At 52.4% G+C, this 16668-nt stretch overlaps 1 protein-coding gene across 2 annotated transcripts in view; it reads left to right on the top strand.

Annotated features, from left to right (window-relative positions):
• The window catches only part of ABR (ABR activator of RhoGEF and GTPase), a 121091-nt gene that overhangs the window by 18343 nt on the left and 86080 nt on the right, over positions 1–16668 (top strand). Inside the window, exon 1 of one of the 2 annotated variants that reach the window (XM_060268375.1) lies at positions 3843–3903. The exons of the other annotated variant lie outside the window; for it this stretch is intronic. Coding sequence (XP_060124358.1) covers positions 3843–3903 — 61 coding nt within the window. Of the gene's footprint in view, positions 1–3842; positions 3904–16668 lie in introns of those variants that run through there. 2 annotated transcript variants of the gene reach the window in all.

The following is a 16668-nucleotide window of genomic DNA, read 5'->3' on the forward strand; positions in this document are numbered from 1 at the left end:
CAAACATTGTTTGGCATGGAATCTTTTGATAAAGGGTGGCATATAAATCGAATAAATACTAATATTATAATAATAATAATGATGATGATGATGATGATTATGATGATGATGATTTATAGATCTATGTTATTTATTGTTGTTTAGTCATGTCCGTCTCTTCGTGACCCCATGGACCAGAGCACACCAGGCTCTCCTGTCTTCCACTGCCTCCCGCAGTTTGGTCAAACTCATGTTGGTAGCTTCGAGAACACTGTCCAACCATCTTGTCCTCTGTCGTCCCCTTCTCCTAGTGCCCTCAATCTTTCCCAACATCAGGGTCTTTTCCAAGGATTCTTCTCTTCTCATGAGGTGGCCAAAGTATTGGAGCCTCAGCTTCACGATCTGTCCTTCCAGGGAGCACTCAGGGCTGATTTCCTTCAGAATGGATAGGTTTGATCTTCTTGCAGTCCATGGGACTCTCAAGAGTCTCCTCCAGCACCATAATTCAAAAGCATCAATTCTTCGGCGATCAGCCTTCTTTATGGCTATTTCTTATTACTTGTATTTTGCAGCAACACCCCTGTTTTCCTCAAAGGAGCGCAAGGTGGTGTTCAGTCTCCCTCCCCATTTGGTCCTCTCAACAACCCTGTGAGGTAGAATAAAAAAATTCCTTCAGTAGCACCTTAAAGACCAACTAAGTTTTTATTTTTATTTATCGGTATCTGACGAAGTGTGCATGCATGCACACGAAAGCTCATACCAAAATAAAAACTTAGTTGGTCTTTAAGGTGCTACTGAAGGAATTTTTTTATTTTGCTTTGACTCAGACCAACACGGCTACCTACCTGTAACTAGACCTGTGAGGTAGGTTTGGCCGAGAGGCAGGGACTGACCCGAGGCCACACCCAGTGAGCTTCATGGCCAAGCAGGGATTTGAACCCTGCTTCCCTGGGTCCAGGACTCTAACCACTACACCACACTGACTCAGGTCCTCTCCCCAAGCCTTGCAACCCAAAGCTGCTCTGTCGAGGTGTGTTGCTTTGATCACTTGCTCTGGTATAATAATATCCTCTAAATCTGACTTTGCCATTTCAAGGGGACATCGCTTGTGTGTGTGTGTTGTTTTGGAAAGTGAGTCAGCGTCCCAGGACTGTTGGGGTTCCCGTCTGCCTGCCTGTCTCCTTTTTATCTTCAGATAAGCATTTGTGTGAGCAAAAACCGTCCCTTGTGGGCTTGTGGGGAAAGCTCGTTGGCTGATGGGCTCGTTGGCCGGTTGGCTCGTTGGCCAGTGGGCAGCCCATGATACTGAGGGTTGAAATCCCCAGGAACAGGGGTCGCCAACCCGGTGCCCACAGGTGCTGTGGCGCCCATGAGGGCTTCCATGGGTGCTCCTGGGCAGTTGTGTCAACTCTTGAGCTTTCATTTGAAAAAGGGGGGGGAGAGTCTCTAGTGCTAGAGTGAAAGGATCTCTGCTTTGTACAGAGAAGGCCTTTCCTTCCTTGGAGGTTTTTAATCAGAGGTTGGCATGGCCCTCTGTCGGCGATGCTTGGGTCGAGATTCCTGCATTGCAGGGGGTTGGACTGGATGACCACTGGGACTCCCCTTCCGACTCTACCATAATGCTGTGATTCCATTCTTGCTGCAAATATCCTGCTTTTATTCCCCGAGACGTCTGCCTGGGTGGGAGATGGAGAGGCAAGGGTGGGTGGGTGGGTTGAGATTCCTGCACTGCAGGGGGTTGGACTAGATGGCCACTGGGGTCCCTTCCAATTCTATGATAATTCTGTGATTCTATTCTTGGTGCAAATATCCTGCTTTTATTCCCCGAGATGTCTGCCTGGGTGGGAGATGGAGAGGCAAGGGTGGGCAAGCAGCCCCATGCCAGTGCTTTGCCTCCAGCACGGACCGGCCGACAGCGCTCTCGTCAAGGGCAGCCTCCACGCCGCAACGCTTGGCTGGCACTGTGACATATTGGGGTTGATGGCTCCCTGGCGTTCGCATTTCCTTGGGCTAAACGTAGAGATGGGGGTGGGGGTGGGGGTTAGAGAGCGGAGCTGGCCTCCTCATGGCTCCTGGTCTGTTGCCACGGTGGGTGTGGCATTCTCCATGTTGAACAGCAAAACCGTTTGCTGAATCGCTCCCATTGAGGCCAGTGCAGTCTGCTCTGACTGGCAGCTGCTCTCTGGGGTCCCAAACAGAGACTCCCTTACTGGCGACCCTTGTATAGGTGGAGATCAAAGTTGGGGACCTTCTGCATGCCAAGCAGCTGCCCTGGTCGCCGGGTTCCGTTCTCTGCCCCCCCCCCCAGAGAGGATGATGGGAGTTGTAGTTCAGCAGCATCAGGAGGACCGCAGAACGGCTATTGCTGGTACCTATCAGGATAGCTCAGGCGGAGAACACCTGGGTTTCTCAGTCCATGGTAGAGCCTCCAGAGATAGCGGCAGTCTACCTCTGAGCTCCACATCTTGGGGGATGAACTGTAAGGGAGGGTTGCTGCTTTTGGAGAGTTTTCCTCAGCCCAACCACGGGATGCCTTTAGGGATCGAACCTGGAACCTTCTGCATGCAAAGCAGGTCTGATCCTTCCCCAAAGTGCAACATAAGATTCTAGCCCTCATGATTCTGAATACAGGGTTGAAATAGGAGCACAGGAAGTTGCCTTCTACTGAGTCATATTTCAGGGTTGTCTACACTGGCTGGCAGCGGCTCCCTGGGGTTAGAGGGAGGAGGGGGGGTCTCTTAGCCCCACTGGGAGCTGAAGCTGGAACCTTCTGCATGCAAAGCAGCTGCTCTCCCACTGAACTCCCCTGAAAAATAAAATAAAAATCTAGTCCTCCAAGTTCTGGGTTTCAGTCGGCAGCTGCCCTAGACTGAGGCAGTGGTCCATCTAGCTCAGTGCTGTCAGCCTTAACTGGCAGCATCTCTCTAGGGTTGGAGACGGGGTCTGCCCCAGCGGCTCTTCCCCTAGAATCATGATGCTAGTCCTCATGATTCGAAATAAAAAGACGCTTTAAGCAGAGGAGGCTGTTTTCCACCACGTTAAGTTGCTGATCCATGTAGCTCGGTACTGCCCGCATTGGCTGGCAGCAGCTCTCCGGGGTTTTAGGAAGGGACGTCCCCAGCCCTACCTGGAGGTGCTGTTGGGACCTGAACCCAGGACCCTCTGCGTGCAATGCTGATGTTCTAACCACTCAGCTGCACCCCCAACAGGCATCTCCTTCCAGAGTGGGCGAGAGCCTGAGACGGCCTGCCTGCCTGCCTGTGTGTCTGTGTGTGTCTGTCTCCCTTTCCCCCAGACACGCTCCGCAGGGCACTGACGGCTCCCCTCCCTCCCTCCCCCCCCATCTTGTGCCTCCATCTCCCTCCCTTGCGTAAGGGAGCATTGGGGGGAGGACTTGTGCGCTCGCCATTGGTGGGCAAGGCTCTCCCGCCTCCTCCTCGCACCCTGGGAAGTAAGTTGCCTCCACCTCCAAACCCACACACACACACACACACACACACACACACACACTGGGCTGTCACATCTCCAGCGCCACCCCTGCCAGCGAGCATGTGAGCTCCATCCAGACTGTGGCAGCAGCAGCATCCTCCTTTTCATCCTCTCAGCCTCCCTCCCTGGCGGCTTCCTAAACCCTTCCACCTCCCCCCCCCCGGCCGCTCGGTGCTCGAAGCTGCTCTGTTTCTTACCCACCCACCCCCATTTTATTTTTTTAAAAGATTCCAGCTTCCAGATCGCACCCCTCTTCCCGAGACGTGCGCCTTGCGCGTTTCCACATTTCGGCTCCCCAACCCCTCTCCCTTTGTTTAGAGATGCTCTTCTGCCGGGGGGTTTGATGGTCTCTCCGGCGACATCGCTGAAGTAGGATGGAGCCCTTGAGCCAGCGGGGACCTCCGCGCCTCTCCTGGATCGACACCCTCTATAGCAGTATGTGCCTTGCGCTCTTCGTGCCTCACCCCCCCCTCCAGTCTTTTGGGGAGCGTGTGTGTATGGGGAGGGGAGAGGAAACGGGGGTCTTATTGCTTGCCCCAGGGGTACCAGCTTTCGTTGGCGCTCCGTGTCATTGGCAGCCGGGCGAGCGGTTGGCATTTGGGCTGCCCCTCGCCTCTTTTAAGAGTGGGGTGGGGGGGGGAAGAGTGTGTGCACACCAGCAAAACCATTGCCCCCCCCTCACCTCCTCCCTCCCCGTTTTGCTATCCAACATTTCTGATTTGCATGGATGGCCTCCTCAAATACCTGCTTTGGGAAGTCTGGAGCGGGTTACATAAACCCGCCGGGGCTGTTGATACCCTGATGTGGCAAAGGAGGGAGGGAAAAGGAGAGAAAGAGGATGCAGAATTGGGGTGGGGTGACCATCCACTGAGATTCCCCCCCCCACCAAAAAAAAAGAAAAACCTGTGGGTTTTACTTCCAGTTGAATCTCTCTGAAATTTTTGCACCCTTAAAATGCAGCTTGATTCTATACCAACACCCCCCCTCCTGAGTTTTCTTCACACTCCTGACACCCCGGTTTGAGCTCCTTGGTCTTTTCGTTCCCCTGACCTCCCCCCAACTTCCTTGGGGACCCCTCTGCCCGCCTCGGACTGTGATGTAAAGAAATTTGGGAGGGGGGGGTGTTGGTGAGCAGGCGGTCTCAGCACAGCAGGTGTGAGCTGCTTACACAACTGAGCTTGACTTTCTCTTCCTGGCTGCCTGATCCAGCCTCCATCTTTCCCTCCTTGCTTTTGGGGTTCCAGCCTTTCAACTTCCCCTGTTCCCCCCCAAAACCAAATTAGTGGGGGGGGGGTCCTCAAGCGCTTTTTTGGGTGCAGAGCCAGGTGGCAAAGCAGGACGGGCGACGTCAGAAGCCTGCCGTGATATGAATTCTGATCTTTGAGACTTTTCAGAAATCTTATCAATAACAGGGTTTGTGTAGTGGCCCCTAGGCATTCAAAAGTGTGCCATCCTTTCACAACAAACCTGCCAGGTAGGTTAGAGTAGTATTATCCCCCATGGGACGGAATTAATGCCGGAGGAAATATTTGATAGGCAGGGGCTCCCTGTTCGGAAATTAGCCACCATGCTAATCTAAGACACCTTCCCAAGAGCCAGGGTGATAGTTAAGTTCCTTGAGGTAGGACAAGGCAGAGATCCAGGTTCGAATCCCAGCTCAGCTGTTGAATCTCACTTAGTGTGCCATTGGGGCAGTTTCTCAGCTTAGCCTACCTTGCAGGGTGGTTGTACAACAGGTTGGGATGAGAGAGAGAGAGAGAGAGAGAGAGAGAGAGAACAGTATATACCACTGTGACTTTCTTGGAGGGAGGCTGGGATGATAATGTAACAGGTTTGTAATAGAAATAGTTCCTCTGGACATATGCAAAGTGCATTTCTTCCCCAGGCTCTAGGGCTTGTGATTAAAGCGGAAAGATTTAGGATGGTGGAGCTGATGTGATCCTCAAAACCAAACCTCTTTCTTCCCCATTGAACTGGACCTCAATCTCTTCCCCACCCCTGAAAATTCAGAATTGTGGTTGATAATAAGGGCTTGAAAAACAAACCTGGCCCCCAGCAGAGTGTTTTATAAATGTGCAAATCTACATTATGCTCAGACATTTTGGGTCTGCGTTGTGCTTTGGCGTTCGGGAAGTCTCAGGTGTGATAAATGTCTTGCTGGTTTTAAGGGTTAAGGGGGCCACCTACATTTTTAATGAAACACAAAATCATCACCATCAACAACAACATTTAAAAAGCAGGCTCCTCTCCTCTGCTTTATTAACTCAGCTTCTCTGTTGCCCAAGGAACCAAAGTTCTTTGAGTGGTTATTCTTCTGTGCTGTTAAGCATATATTTATACAGTATATGTATTTCCTATTTCACGCATGTTTTGTTGTACTTGACGACAAGGCCCCTCCACTGCAACCCCCATGCAATGCAGGAATCTCTTTGTCCAACGCGGATCTGAAACCCACAGCCCTGAGATCAAGAGTTTGCCTACTCCTCCTTGAAAGCCATTCAGGTTGGTGGCCAACTCTGCTTCCTGTGGCAGGGAGTTCCACAGTTCAGCTCAGTGCTAAGTCCTTCCTTTTCTCCGTGCTGAACCTTCCACCATTCACTTTCCTTATTATTATTATTTTAATTATTATTTAATAATAATATTTCTATACTGCTCTTCATCTGAGGGTCACAGGGTGATTTACAGTGTGTAAATAAAAACAATATCCCCACACAGACGTTCACTGTTTAAAAGGCCATCGATCGGCCAGTGAAACAGAAGCCTGGGAGAAGAGGTATGTTTTTGCCAGGTGTCTAAAGATATGTGTGAGGGACAGGGGATATCGCGAAGTCCCTCCCCTCCTGAGTTCAAGCCCGTCCCCGAGCAAAGGGGAAAGCAGGGAGAGTTCCGATTCCAGTGGGGAAGCAGGAAGTCGTGTCCGAGGCTCAGGCAAGGTAGAGGAGCCAGGGTCCCAGGTGGGACAGGAAGGGGCAAGTAAGGGGGGAAGACCCATCCCCCCAACTCCAGAATTACGCAGGAAGAGGAGGGGCAAGAGGATGGGTCTGCCAAAGCTTTTGTGTTGGAGAAAGACGCGCCAAAAGCCATTAGGAGGTTCTGAAACCGACTGACAACATCGCTCCGTGTAAATAGCAATGACTTGAGCACTGTAAATACGCAGCACCAATAAAAGAATAAAATGCAGAGCTGCGTAGCGTCGTTACTCTGAAGTAGTCCACTCCGGCCACTGTGACAGCAACCTCCTAATCATTTTTGGGCTACTTCGGAGTTGCCGGGATGAGCGTGTCCGAGGCGGAGAAGTGGCGGCAGATCGCTGAGCAAGCCCAGCTAGAACTGCAACAGCTGTCGCTGCAGGCGCAGGGAGAATTGAAGGCAGCTAAAGAGGAGACTAAGAAGGTCCAGGACGACCGGTTACAACTTGCGGAACAGGTGAGAGAGCTCCAGGAAAAAGAGCAGCATTTAAGGGCGGTGGCGGTAGACCTCCAAAACAAGCTGGATGCAGAGAAAAACAAGGCGGGAGGGGCTCCCCAAGTCCAAGTGCTGCCAGGAAGGAGAGCAGGGACCCTTGTAAGCAAGTTCAATGGAGACCCGAAGGAGTTTCAGGGCTTTGAGACTGAGATCGTGTATGCTCTTGAGCTGCACCAGAATGAGTTCCCCGATGATGAGCACAGAGTAGCGTTTATTGTGGAACATCTCACCGGAGCAGCCAGGGAGTGGCTAAGACCATTAATCGCAACCAAGAATCCTTGCATGAAAAATGTCCAACAATTTCTAGAAGGTTTGAGGACGATGTATTCGTCCGATAGTCATTTGGACCAGACTAAGGAGGAACTGCATAATTTACGCCAAGGAAATATGACAGTTCGCGCATATTGGGCGAAATTCACCATGCTGGTGCACAGACTGGGGTGGGTTTTGGATTCGCCTCCCATGCAAGCTGCGTTTTACTTGGGTTTGAGCGAGGAGGTGAAGGATGAACTCTCGAGAGGTCCAAAGCCCAGTACTATGGATCAGCTGAGCAAAGCAGCTCTGGCGGTGGGGGTGAGGCAGGAATCCCGGTGGAACGACAAGCAAGCGACGCGCGCAAAGCGGGCTTGGTTCCCACGGTCGCAGGAGAAGCCACTCCCTCAACAACCCTTTCAAGCCACGCCTGGAGCCAGCCAGGACCAGGAGCCCATGCAGATTGATAGCGCGCGCGCGCGGGCTTTTCAAACCCCAGCGGCGCCAAGACGCAAGGAGGGAAGGGGCGGGAATTGCTTTCTCTGCAACTCACCCCAGCATCTCGTCAGAGACTGCCCACATCGCAGGGAGTGGCAAGGAAAGGCGGGAACGGTGGTGCCCTCCCCCACTGACGCAGCACCACAGCAGGGAAACGGGAAAGCCTGGCTGCAGGAGACAAGGGGCAGCAGCCAGGCACAGTCAGCAGACAACAGCCCCAGCCCGCCCACCCGCACAGAGAGGTGCAGAGCCAGCCCACCCCTCCCAGAGCAGGAGTGGTTCTAGAAGTGACGCTAACGCTCCCAAATGGCTATCCCCTGACGGTCCTCGCCTTAATTGACAGTGGGGCGTCCGCCAACTTCTTCTCGAGAAGCTTTGCAGAAGAGCACCAAATCCAGCTTTTGCAGTTGGATTTTCCTCTGCACGTGGCAACCATTGACGGCAGGGAGCTGCTGGGAGGGGCCATCACACATCAAACCCCCCCCATGAGAATGACGGTGGGAAGGCACTCAGAGACACTGGCGTTCAACGTCACCACCATCTCAGACCCCCCCATCGTCTTGGGCATGAGCTGGCTGGCGCGCCACGACCCCTCCATCAGTTGGCACCAGAGGTGCATCACGTTTGGGTCGGACTTTTGTCTGGAACATTGCATGCAGCACCAACCAGGGGAGGGCCCTCCGATAGCCACGGTGGCCACCATGCATATCAAAGGGGGTGAGGCAATACCCAAGCAGTACTGGGACCTGCAGGAGGTCTTCAGCGAAGCGGAGTCCGACCACCTACCCCCGCACAGGCCTTTTGACTGCCAGATCAACCTGGTGCCAGGGGCGACGATACCCCCAGCCAAGCTGTACGCCATGTCAGACCAGGAGCTGGAGGATCTGCGCGCTTTCATCGACAAGAACCTCAAGCGGGGGTTCATAAGGGAAAGCAAGGCAGCAGGGGGCAGCCCGGTCTTCTGGGTGGACAAGAAAGACACGCAACAGCGCCGTCTTGTGGTGGACTTTAGACGGCTGAATTCGGTGACAGAGCCAGTGGCTTTCCCCATGCCCAGAGTGGATGATCTCCTGACAGCGGCACGCAGGGGCAAGATTTTCACCAAGCTGGACCTAAGGGGGGCGTACAACTTGATCAGGATCCGGGAAGGAGATGAATGGAAAACCACGATGTTCACGCCTCTGGGCTCTTTTGAATATCTGGTGATGCCCTTCGGTTTGCAAGGGGGCTCAGCATGCTTCCAGGCCTTCATGCACCACGTCCTGGGGTCCCTCCTCTTCAGGAAATGCTTGGTCTTCCTAGATGACATCCTTATCTACTCGAATGACCCAGTGCAGCATGTGAAAGATGTCAGAGAGGTGTTGCAACGCCTGAAGGAGAACCACCTGTATGTGAAGCTGGAGAAGTGCAAGTTTCACACCAAAGAGGTGGACTTCCTGGGCTACAAGCTGTCAGACAAGGGGCTGGCGATGGACAAAGACAAGGTGCAGGCCATCCTGGACTGGCACAGCCCCAGGACGCGCAAAGATGCCCAACGCCTACTAGGCTTCGCTAACTTCTACAGGAAGTTCATCAAGAACTTCTCTCGCGTTACGGCTCCCATCACGGACTGCCTGAGAGGCAAGCAGAAGTTCAAGTGGACACCAGAGGCGCAAGCAGCGTTCGAAAGCCTCAAGAGAGTGTTCGCCTCAGACCAAAACCTGTTCCATGTGGTGCAGGACGCGCCCCTACGCATTGAGACAGATGCTTCTGAAAAAGCTGTGGGCGCAATTTTGTTGCAACTGGACGCCAACAGGGAGTGGAGACCCTGTGCCTTCTTCTCCAGGAAGCTGACACAGCCTGAACGCAACTACACAGTGTTTGATAGGGAACTTCTTGCGATCTACGCTGCGTTCCAGCACTGGCGACACTTCCTGGTGGGCGCAAAGCACCCCATCCAGGTGTGCACAGACCACAAGAACCTGGAGTTCTGGAGAACTGCCAGGGTGCTCAACCAGCGGCAGATACGGTGGGCAGAGTTCTTCTCGAACTTCAACTTCTCCATCCACTACATCCCGGGGGAGCAGAATGTCAGGGCGGATGCCCTCTCCCGCAAGCCAGAGTACATGGAGGAGGAGGCGCCACCAGCCCCAAGGCACATTTTCCCCCCGTCGGCATGGTCCTGCGGAGCAGCTGTGGTGAGCGAGGCAGAACTCACAGCACTGACGGCAGCGGATGAATTTGCCAACCGCATCTTCAGAGAACTGAGAGGGGGGAGGGAGCAGGCCAAAGACTTTGCAGAACGCAGAGGGCTGCTTTTCTACAAGGGTGCGCTGTACCTACCCACCACCCAGCTTCGACGTACGGTCCTCAAGCAGATGCACGACAACCCTACAGCGGGGCATTTTGGAAGGGACAAAACCGCTCACCTAGTCCTGAGACACTTCTGGTGGCCAGGGGTGCGGGAAGATGTTCGAGACTATGTAAGGGGCTGTACCACCTGCCAGCGGGCGAAAGTGGTCAGAGCAGCGCCACCAGGGTTGCTGGAGCCCTTAGCCACACCACACAGGCCGTGGGAAGTGGTGTCCATGGACTTCATCACAGATCTGCCTTCGTCCAGGGGTAAGACTGCAGTGTTGGTGGTGGTGGACCTCATGTCTAAAATGTGTCACTTTATACCGTGTGCCAGGGCAGTCTCGGCAGAAGAGACAGCCAAACTGTTTGTTGATCACATTTTCAGACTGCATGGATTACCTTTAAGGGTTATTTCGGATCGTGGCCGCCAATTTGTTTCCAGGTTCTGGCGGCGGCTCATGAACCTCCTGCAGGTGGAGGTCAGCTTGTCGACGGCTAGACACCCGCAGACCAACGGACAAGCGGAGAGGGTCAACGCCATTCTGCAGCAGTACCTGAGATGCTACGTCAGCCAGCGGCAAACGGACTGGGTGGATCGCTTGCCACTAGCAGAATTTGCCTACAACAATGCAGTGCACGTCTCCACAGGGGTGTCGCCCTTTAAGGCCAATTACGGGCGCGACCTCAGATCTTTCCCAGAGAGGGAGAGGGAGGAGGAGGAGGAGGAGGGCCCACAGGCTGAGGATTGGGCAGAGGAACTGGAGACGGTGCACCAGCAGCTCAGAGAACACTTGGAGAGGGCCAAGGAAGCGTACAAAAAGGGGGCAGATCGCCACAGGCGACAAGGGGAGGTCATCAGGGTGGGGGACAAGGTGTGGTTGTCCTCGGAGGGCCTTCCCACCAGAGGGAGGTGCAAGAAGCTGGCACCCAAATGGCTGGGCCCCTTCACGGTCACGCAACAGGTCAACCCGGTGGCATACAGGCTGGCACTGCCAGAGGACATGAGGGTGCATCCAGTGTTTCATAGATCGCTGCTGTCGCCGTACAGGGAAAGCAGCAGGCTCAGGGACAGCGAACAAACCCCCGAGGGAGGGGGGGAGAGGGAAAGCAGGGAGCAACTCAATGAGGCCACGGCCATCCTGGATTCAAGGTGGGGGGTGGGGGGCCTGGAGTACCTCATGGCATGGGAGGATGCTCCACCGTCCCAGAATGAATGGGTTCCCGCCACTCAGATACAGGAGGAATTCTTGGTGGAAGAATTTCACGCCCTCTTTCCCCACAGACCCAAGCCCTGGCACATGGAAAGGGAGGGGGAGGAGGAGGAGGCACGGGAGAACAGCTCACCATGGCGCTGGGAAGCGGAGTTTGAGGAACCAGAGGATGAGGTATGGGTGTCGCCAAGATCCACCCAGTCAGAGGAAGGAGCAGATTGGCAAAACATTTTTACCCCCACCAGCTCTGACGCCACGGACTTTTTGGGATTCCCGTCCTCCCAGGCGGAAGGGGGGGGCTCGCAGGACTGGGGGGAGGTGTTCACACCAACGGGCTCGGAGAGCACCGAGTTTTTAGGCTTCCAGTCGTCACCGACACATGGGGGGGGCCTGGGGAGGGGTGAAGGAGAGCTTGGGAGGGGGGTGGATGTGAGGGACAGGGGATATCGCGAAGTCCCTCCCCTCCTGAGTTCAAGCCCGTCCCCGAGCAAAGGGGAAAGCAGGGAGAGTTCCGATTCCAGTGGGGAAGCAGGAAGTCGTGTCCGAGGCTCAGGCAAGGTAGAGGAGCCAGGGTCCCAGGTGGGACAGGAAGGGGCAAGTAAGGGGGGAAGACCCATCCCCCCAACTCCAGAATTACGCAGGAAGAGGAGGGGCAAGAGGATGGGTCTGCCAAAGCTTTTGTGTTGGAGAAAGACGCGCCAAAAGCCATTAGGAGGTTCTGAAACCGACTGACAACATCGCTCCGTGTAAATAGCAATGACTTGAGCACTGTAAATACGCAGCACCAATAAAAGAATAAAATGCAGAGCTGCGTAGCGTCGTTACTCTGAAGTAGTCCACTCCGGCCACTGTGACAATATGCAATGAAGGCACCAGGCGAGCCTCCCTAGGGAGAGCAACCCACGTTCATAAAAGTGTTTCTATACCAATAACTACTAAATCCAGAATTTACCACTGCATGCATCTAAGAGAAAAAAAACAGAATGAGGATTCTGTCTTGACAATCTATTTTATATTTAATGGCCAGTTGCAATCTTCTTACCAAGCTTTAATGGCACCTATCCTGGCTTAAGCTAAACCAGTTTTCTGGTTCAGACCTTACATGGAACTGTAAGGTATCTGTGCTAAAATCAGATGTGGGGTAGAGGAGAAAGCACACGGGAATAAGGCTTAATCCTGGTCTGATAAACTGAGATGCCTGACTCTGGCCTAAGACAGAAATGCCGCCAGTCAGTTAGGTAGCTTCTAAGCCGTTTACAAGTACAGTGGTACCTTGGTTTACAGCCAGAATCCGTTCCAGAGGTCCGGTTGCAAACCAAAACAGGTGGTAACCCAAGGTGCACTTTCACCAATGGGGCCTCCCCCCCAAAAAATTGGTTGTGATCCAAAAACAAAGGGATACGCACTTCCGCGTTAGATGTGGTTGTGATCCAAAGCGGTTGCAAACCAAGGTACCACTGTATTGAGATATAAGCACCCACCATTTAACACCCACCATAAAGCGATTCCACCAAACATTTTTTTAGAAAGTACCCACGATTAAAGTATGGAACACACACACACACACACACACACACCAAATTAAACCGGTAAAAACAGCAATTAGAAACAGGAGTTTCAGGTCCGGAGAGCCAAACAGCTCCATCTTTCCCTGCGGTTTGATTGACAGACTGGCATGTGGGAGGCCTGATTTTTAAATTCTCCCCTTGCCATTGACTCACAGGAGAGCTTTTCCCAGGCAGGGAGGGTGGGGAGGTGTTGGTGTGTCTTTCCATACAGGTGTTGTTCATATTAGCGCTTAAAAACCATAGAGAGATATACTTCTAGGTATAAATAAAAGACATTCTGGGAATCGTGGCTCTGGGAGGAGTATAGGGGTCTCCCACCAACTCTGAGCACCCATAACAAACTACAGCTCCCAGGATTCCCTGACCACTGGTCCTCTTAGCTAGGGTTCATGGGAGTTGTAGGCCAAAACATCTGGAGGGCCGCAGTTTGGGGATGCCTGTTTTAGACAATAATAATAATAACAATAACAACAATAATAATAATAATAATAATAATAATTATTATTATTATTTTATTTATACCCCGCCCATCTGGCTGGGTTTCCCCAGCCACTCTGGGCGGCTTCCAACCGAATATTAAAAACAATACAGCATCAAACATTAAAAACTTCCCCAAACAGGGCCGCCTTCAGTTGTCCTTTAAAAGTAAAGTAGTTGCTTAAAAATGAACCAAGAAGAGGCCCTCTATCTTAAACACACCGGCAGCATCTCCTGTGGGAGATTCTCGGAGGAAGGGCCTCTGATGGGGGTCCAGGCAGGTGTGTCTCTTCCTGGCTCAGAGCTCGTGCTCTTCACCCTCACCCCAGAGACCAGCTGGTCTGGCTGAAGCGTCTGTCCTAGTTTCGATTGCCGTTGCTCCTGACAATCCGTTGTTTAATGTTTGACTTGGCTGGTGCCAACTTCAGCCTCCCTCCTTGTTATGAAACAGAGCAGAAAGCCTGGGTGCTGGATCAGGTCTAGCCCAGCATCCTGTTCTGACTGTGGCTAACCCAGTGCAGGATTTGACTACGAGTTGCCATCACTGATGGCAAGTGAAGTCATGTGGTGAGTGAAGGCAATGGGCATCAGAAGAGCCAGGCTTCGACAGTGGAAATAGACCATGGCTTTATCTATCGCCATGAATTTGCCTAAACCACTAAATTGGTTGACCATCACTAACTCTTGAGGAATACCAGCTCCCACCATCGTTGCCCATGGGCCAGGCAGGAGCAGGTTGAGTCCCACACAACTCTCCCCAAACGGTGACTTTATGGAACAGCTCCTTATTTAATACAATTTAATACTCGGCGAGAAACTGGCGGCTACGAAATAAGTAACCATTCCCTGAAATAAGGAAGAGATGGATAAGCTACCCTCCTGCAATGTTCTCCACTGCCCTCAAATTTATTATTATTTCTTAATTAAATTTGTATTGTTGTTGTTTAGTCGATTAGTCGTGTCCGACTCTTCGTGACCCCATGGACCAGAGCACGCCAGGCACTCCTGTCTTGCACTGCCTCCCGCAGTTTCGTCAAACTCATGTTCGTAGCTTCGAGAACACTGTCCAGCCATCTCGTCCTCTGTCGTCCCCTTCTCCTAGTGCCCTCAATCTTTCCCAACATCAGGGTCTTTTCCCTTCATGGATCAATGCCTTGTCATGGCGAAGGGGCTTGAATAATTCAGAGAAGCTATGAGCTATGCCATGCAGGGTCACCCAAGATGGACAGGTCATAGTGGAGAGTTTTGACTAAACGTGATCCACCTGGAGAAGGAACTGGCAAGCCACTCCAGTATCCCTGCCAAGAAAACTCCATGGACAAAGACAACAGGCATATAAATTTGTATATCGCCCTTCAAATGCAGATCTCAGGGCGGGGTCACATCTTGACCTCACCGAATGGCCTTGAGCGGGCCTCCCTCTCAGCCCTTTTCCTGCCATATGGCGGTAAAAAACCCCACCAGCCTACCTCGAGAGGTTGTTGTAACCTTTATATACATATATATATGTGATGTGTTTTGTGTACCCGGTAGCAGGGCTAGGCAGAGCGATGCTCTCCAGCTTCTGTGCACTACAACTCCCACCAGCTCCAAACAGAATGGCAAGTAGCCGGGGATGATGTGAGTCGTAGTCCAAAACATTTGTCTGGTATCGTATTGGCTGATCCTGCTAAGTATTATCCCCAGCATCAAGAAACGCTTTCAGTGGCAGATTCCCTTCTCTTTTAAGCGTTTTGCTGTCATAATGAGGACCAGTACCTTTAAAAAATGTGTATCAGAAAAAGCAGCGGTGTGATGGAGTTATGGGGAGCAAAAATCCCTGATTTGTGGCCATCAAATGGCCTGTGACCAACATAACACATGCCTTTTTTATTTTTTATTTTGGTATGCATAAATGAATACAGATATTGCTTGTGTGGATGTGCAGAAGGGTAAGCTTTCTTCTTAATTGGGATTCGAGGCAAGTTTAGCTTCCAGAAAGCCTTCTCCCTAGAATATTCACCCAAGTTATCCCATGATGGAATGTCAAATATACAGTGAATATTCAGAGCTTTTCAGAACTTGACAGTTGTCGATAGCAAGCAGCAGCTCAGAGGTCTATGACACAGCCACTGTAGTGAAGCTAAGCAGGTTGAGGTCTGGTTCGCGGTTGGATGAGAGACCACTTGGGAATAGCAGTCGGATGGAGTGTAATAAATAAGAAATAGTCCATGCTAGTGCTTGACAGCTGATGGGTATCACATGGCTTGGATGTGGGCCGCCCCGTCCGTCCTATGCGTTTAAACCCATATCATGCCACTTTGAACAGTTGTGGCTTCCCCCAAAGAATCCTGGGAGCTGTAGTTTGTTAAGGGTGCCGAGAGTTGCTAGGAGGCCCCTATTCTCTTCACAGAGCTACAATTCCCGGAGTCAGCCTCCCAGGGAATTCTGGGAACTTTAGGAGAAAATAAGGGACAACTCTCAGCACCCCCCACAAACTACAGTTCCCAGGATTCTTTGGGGGAAGCCATGACAGTTCAGAACGGTGGGGCCAAGTTTCAAATGCATGGGGTAGGTAATCGATGCCTCACGCTTGTTACTTCTTGGGCTCCCACTCCAGTCAGCCTTGGCTGCCAGCGTGGTCAATGGTCAGGAATGATGGGAGCTAGAGTCCAATGACATTAGAGAGGAGGCCACAGCTCCCTTACCCCTATAGGTCATAGACCTATAGAATTGTAGAATTGGCGGGGACCACGAGGGTCATCTAGTCCAACCCCCTGCAATGCAGGAATCTTTTTGCTCAGTGCGGGACTCGAACCCACGACCCTGAGATTAAGAGTCTCATGCGCTACTGACTGAGCTGAAGGGCACCATTCTCAACTGCATGCAAGAGCTGGGGGGGATGCCTCTATTTAGAAGAGGACTTCCCTCCTGAGAGACGGGTGTGTGTGTGCCTCTTCTCACATCAGGAATGGAGAAATCCTATGGTCCAGGCATGTCAAACCTGCGGCCCTCCAGATGTTTTGGACTACAATTCCCATCTTCCCCAACCACTGGTCCTGCTAGCTAGGGTCGCCCCCTTTCCTGAGACCCTTCCTAACCTTCAGGAGTTCTGTGCCCTATATGCTCCCACAAGGGAGGCCACCAACCAAGGCAGCTTTGAGAGAGGACGAGACAAATTCACAGAGGAGGGCAAGGCTGTCCATGGCTGCTGGGCAGTGTGGCCTAGTGGTTACAGCACCAGGCGAGACCTGGGCTCAAATCCCCACCCAACCTCACGGGGTTGTTGTGAGGGTGAAATGGGGAGGAGGAGAATGATGGCTGCAAATGTCATGAATAAATATCTCCTGTGTCGGAGGCAGTAAGTGCCTCTGGATACCAGTTGCTGGGGAAGCGCAAGGGCAAAGAGCTGTTGC

This window comes from Zootoca vivipara, chromosome 15 (genome assembly GCF_963506605.1).
Source record: "Zootoca vivipara chromosome 15, rZooViv1.1, whole genome shotgun sequence".
In the NCBI taxonomy this organism is placed as follows: Eukaryota; Metazoa; Chordata; class Lepidosauria; order Squamata; family Lacertidae; genus Zootoca; species Zootoca vivipara.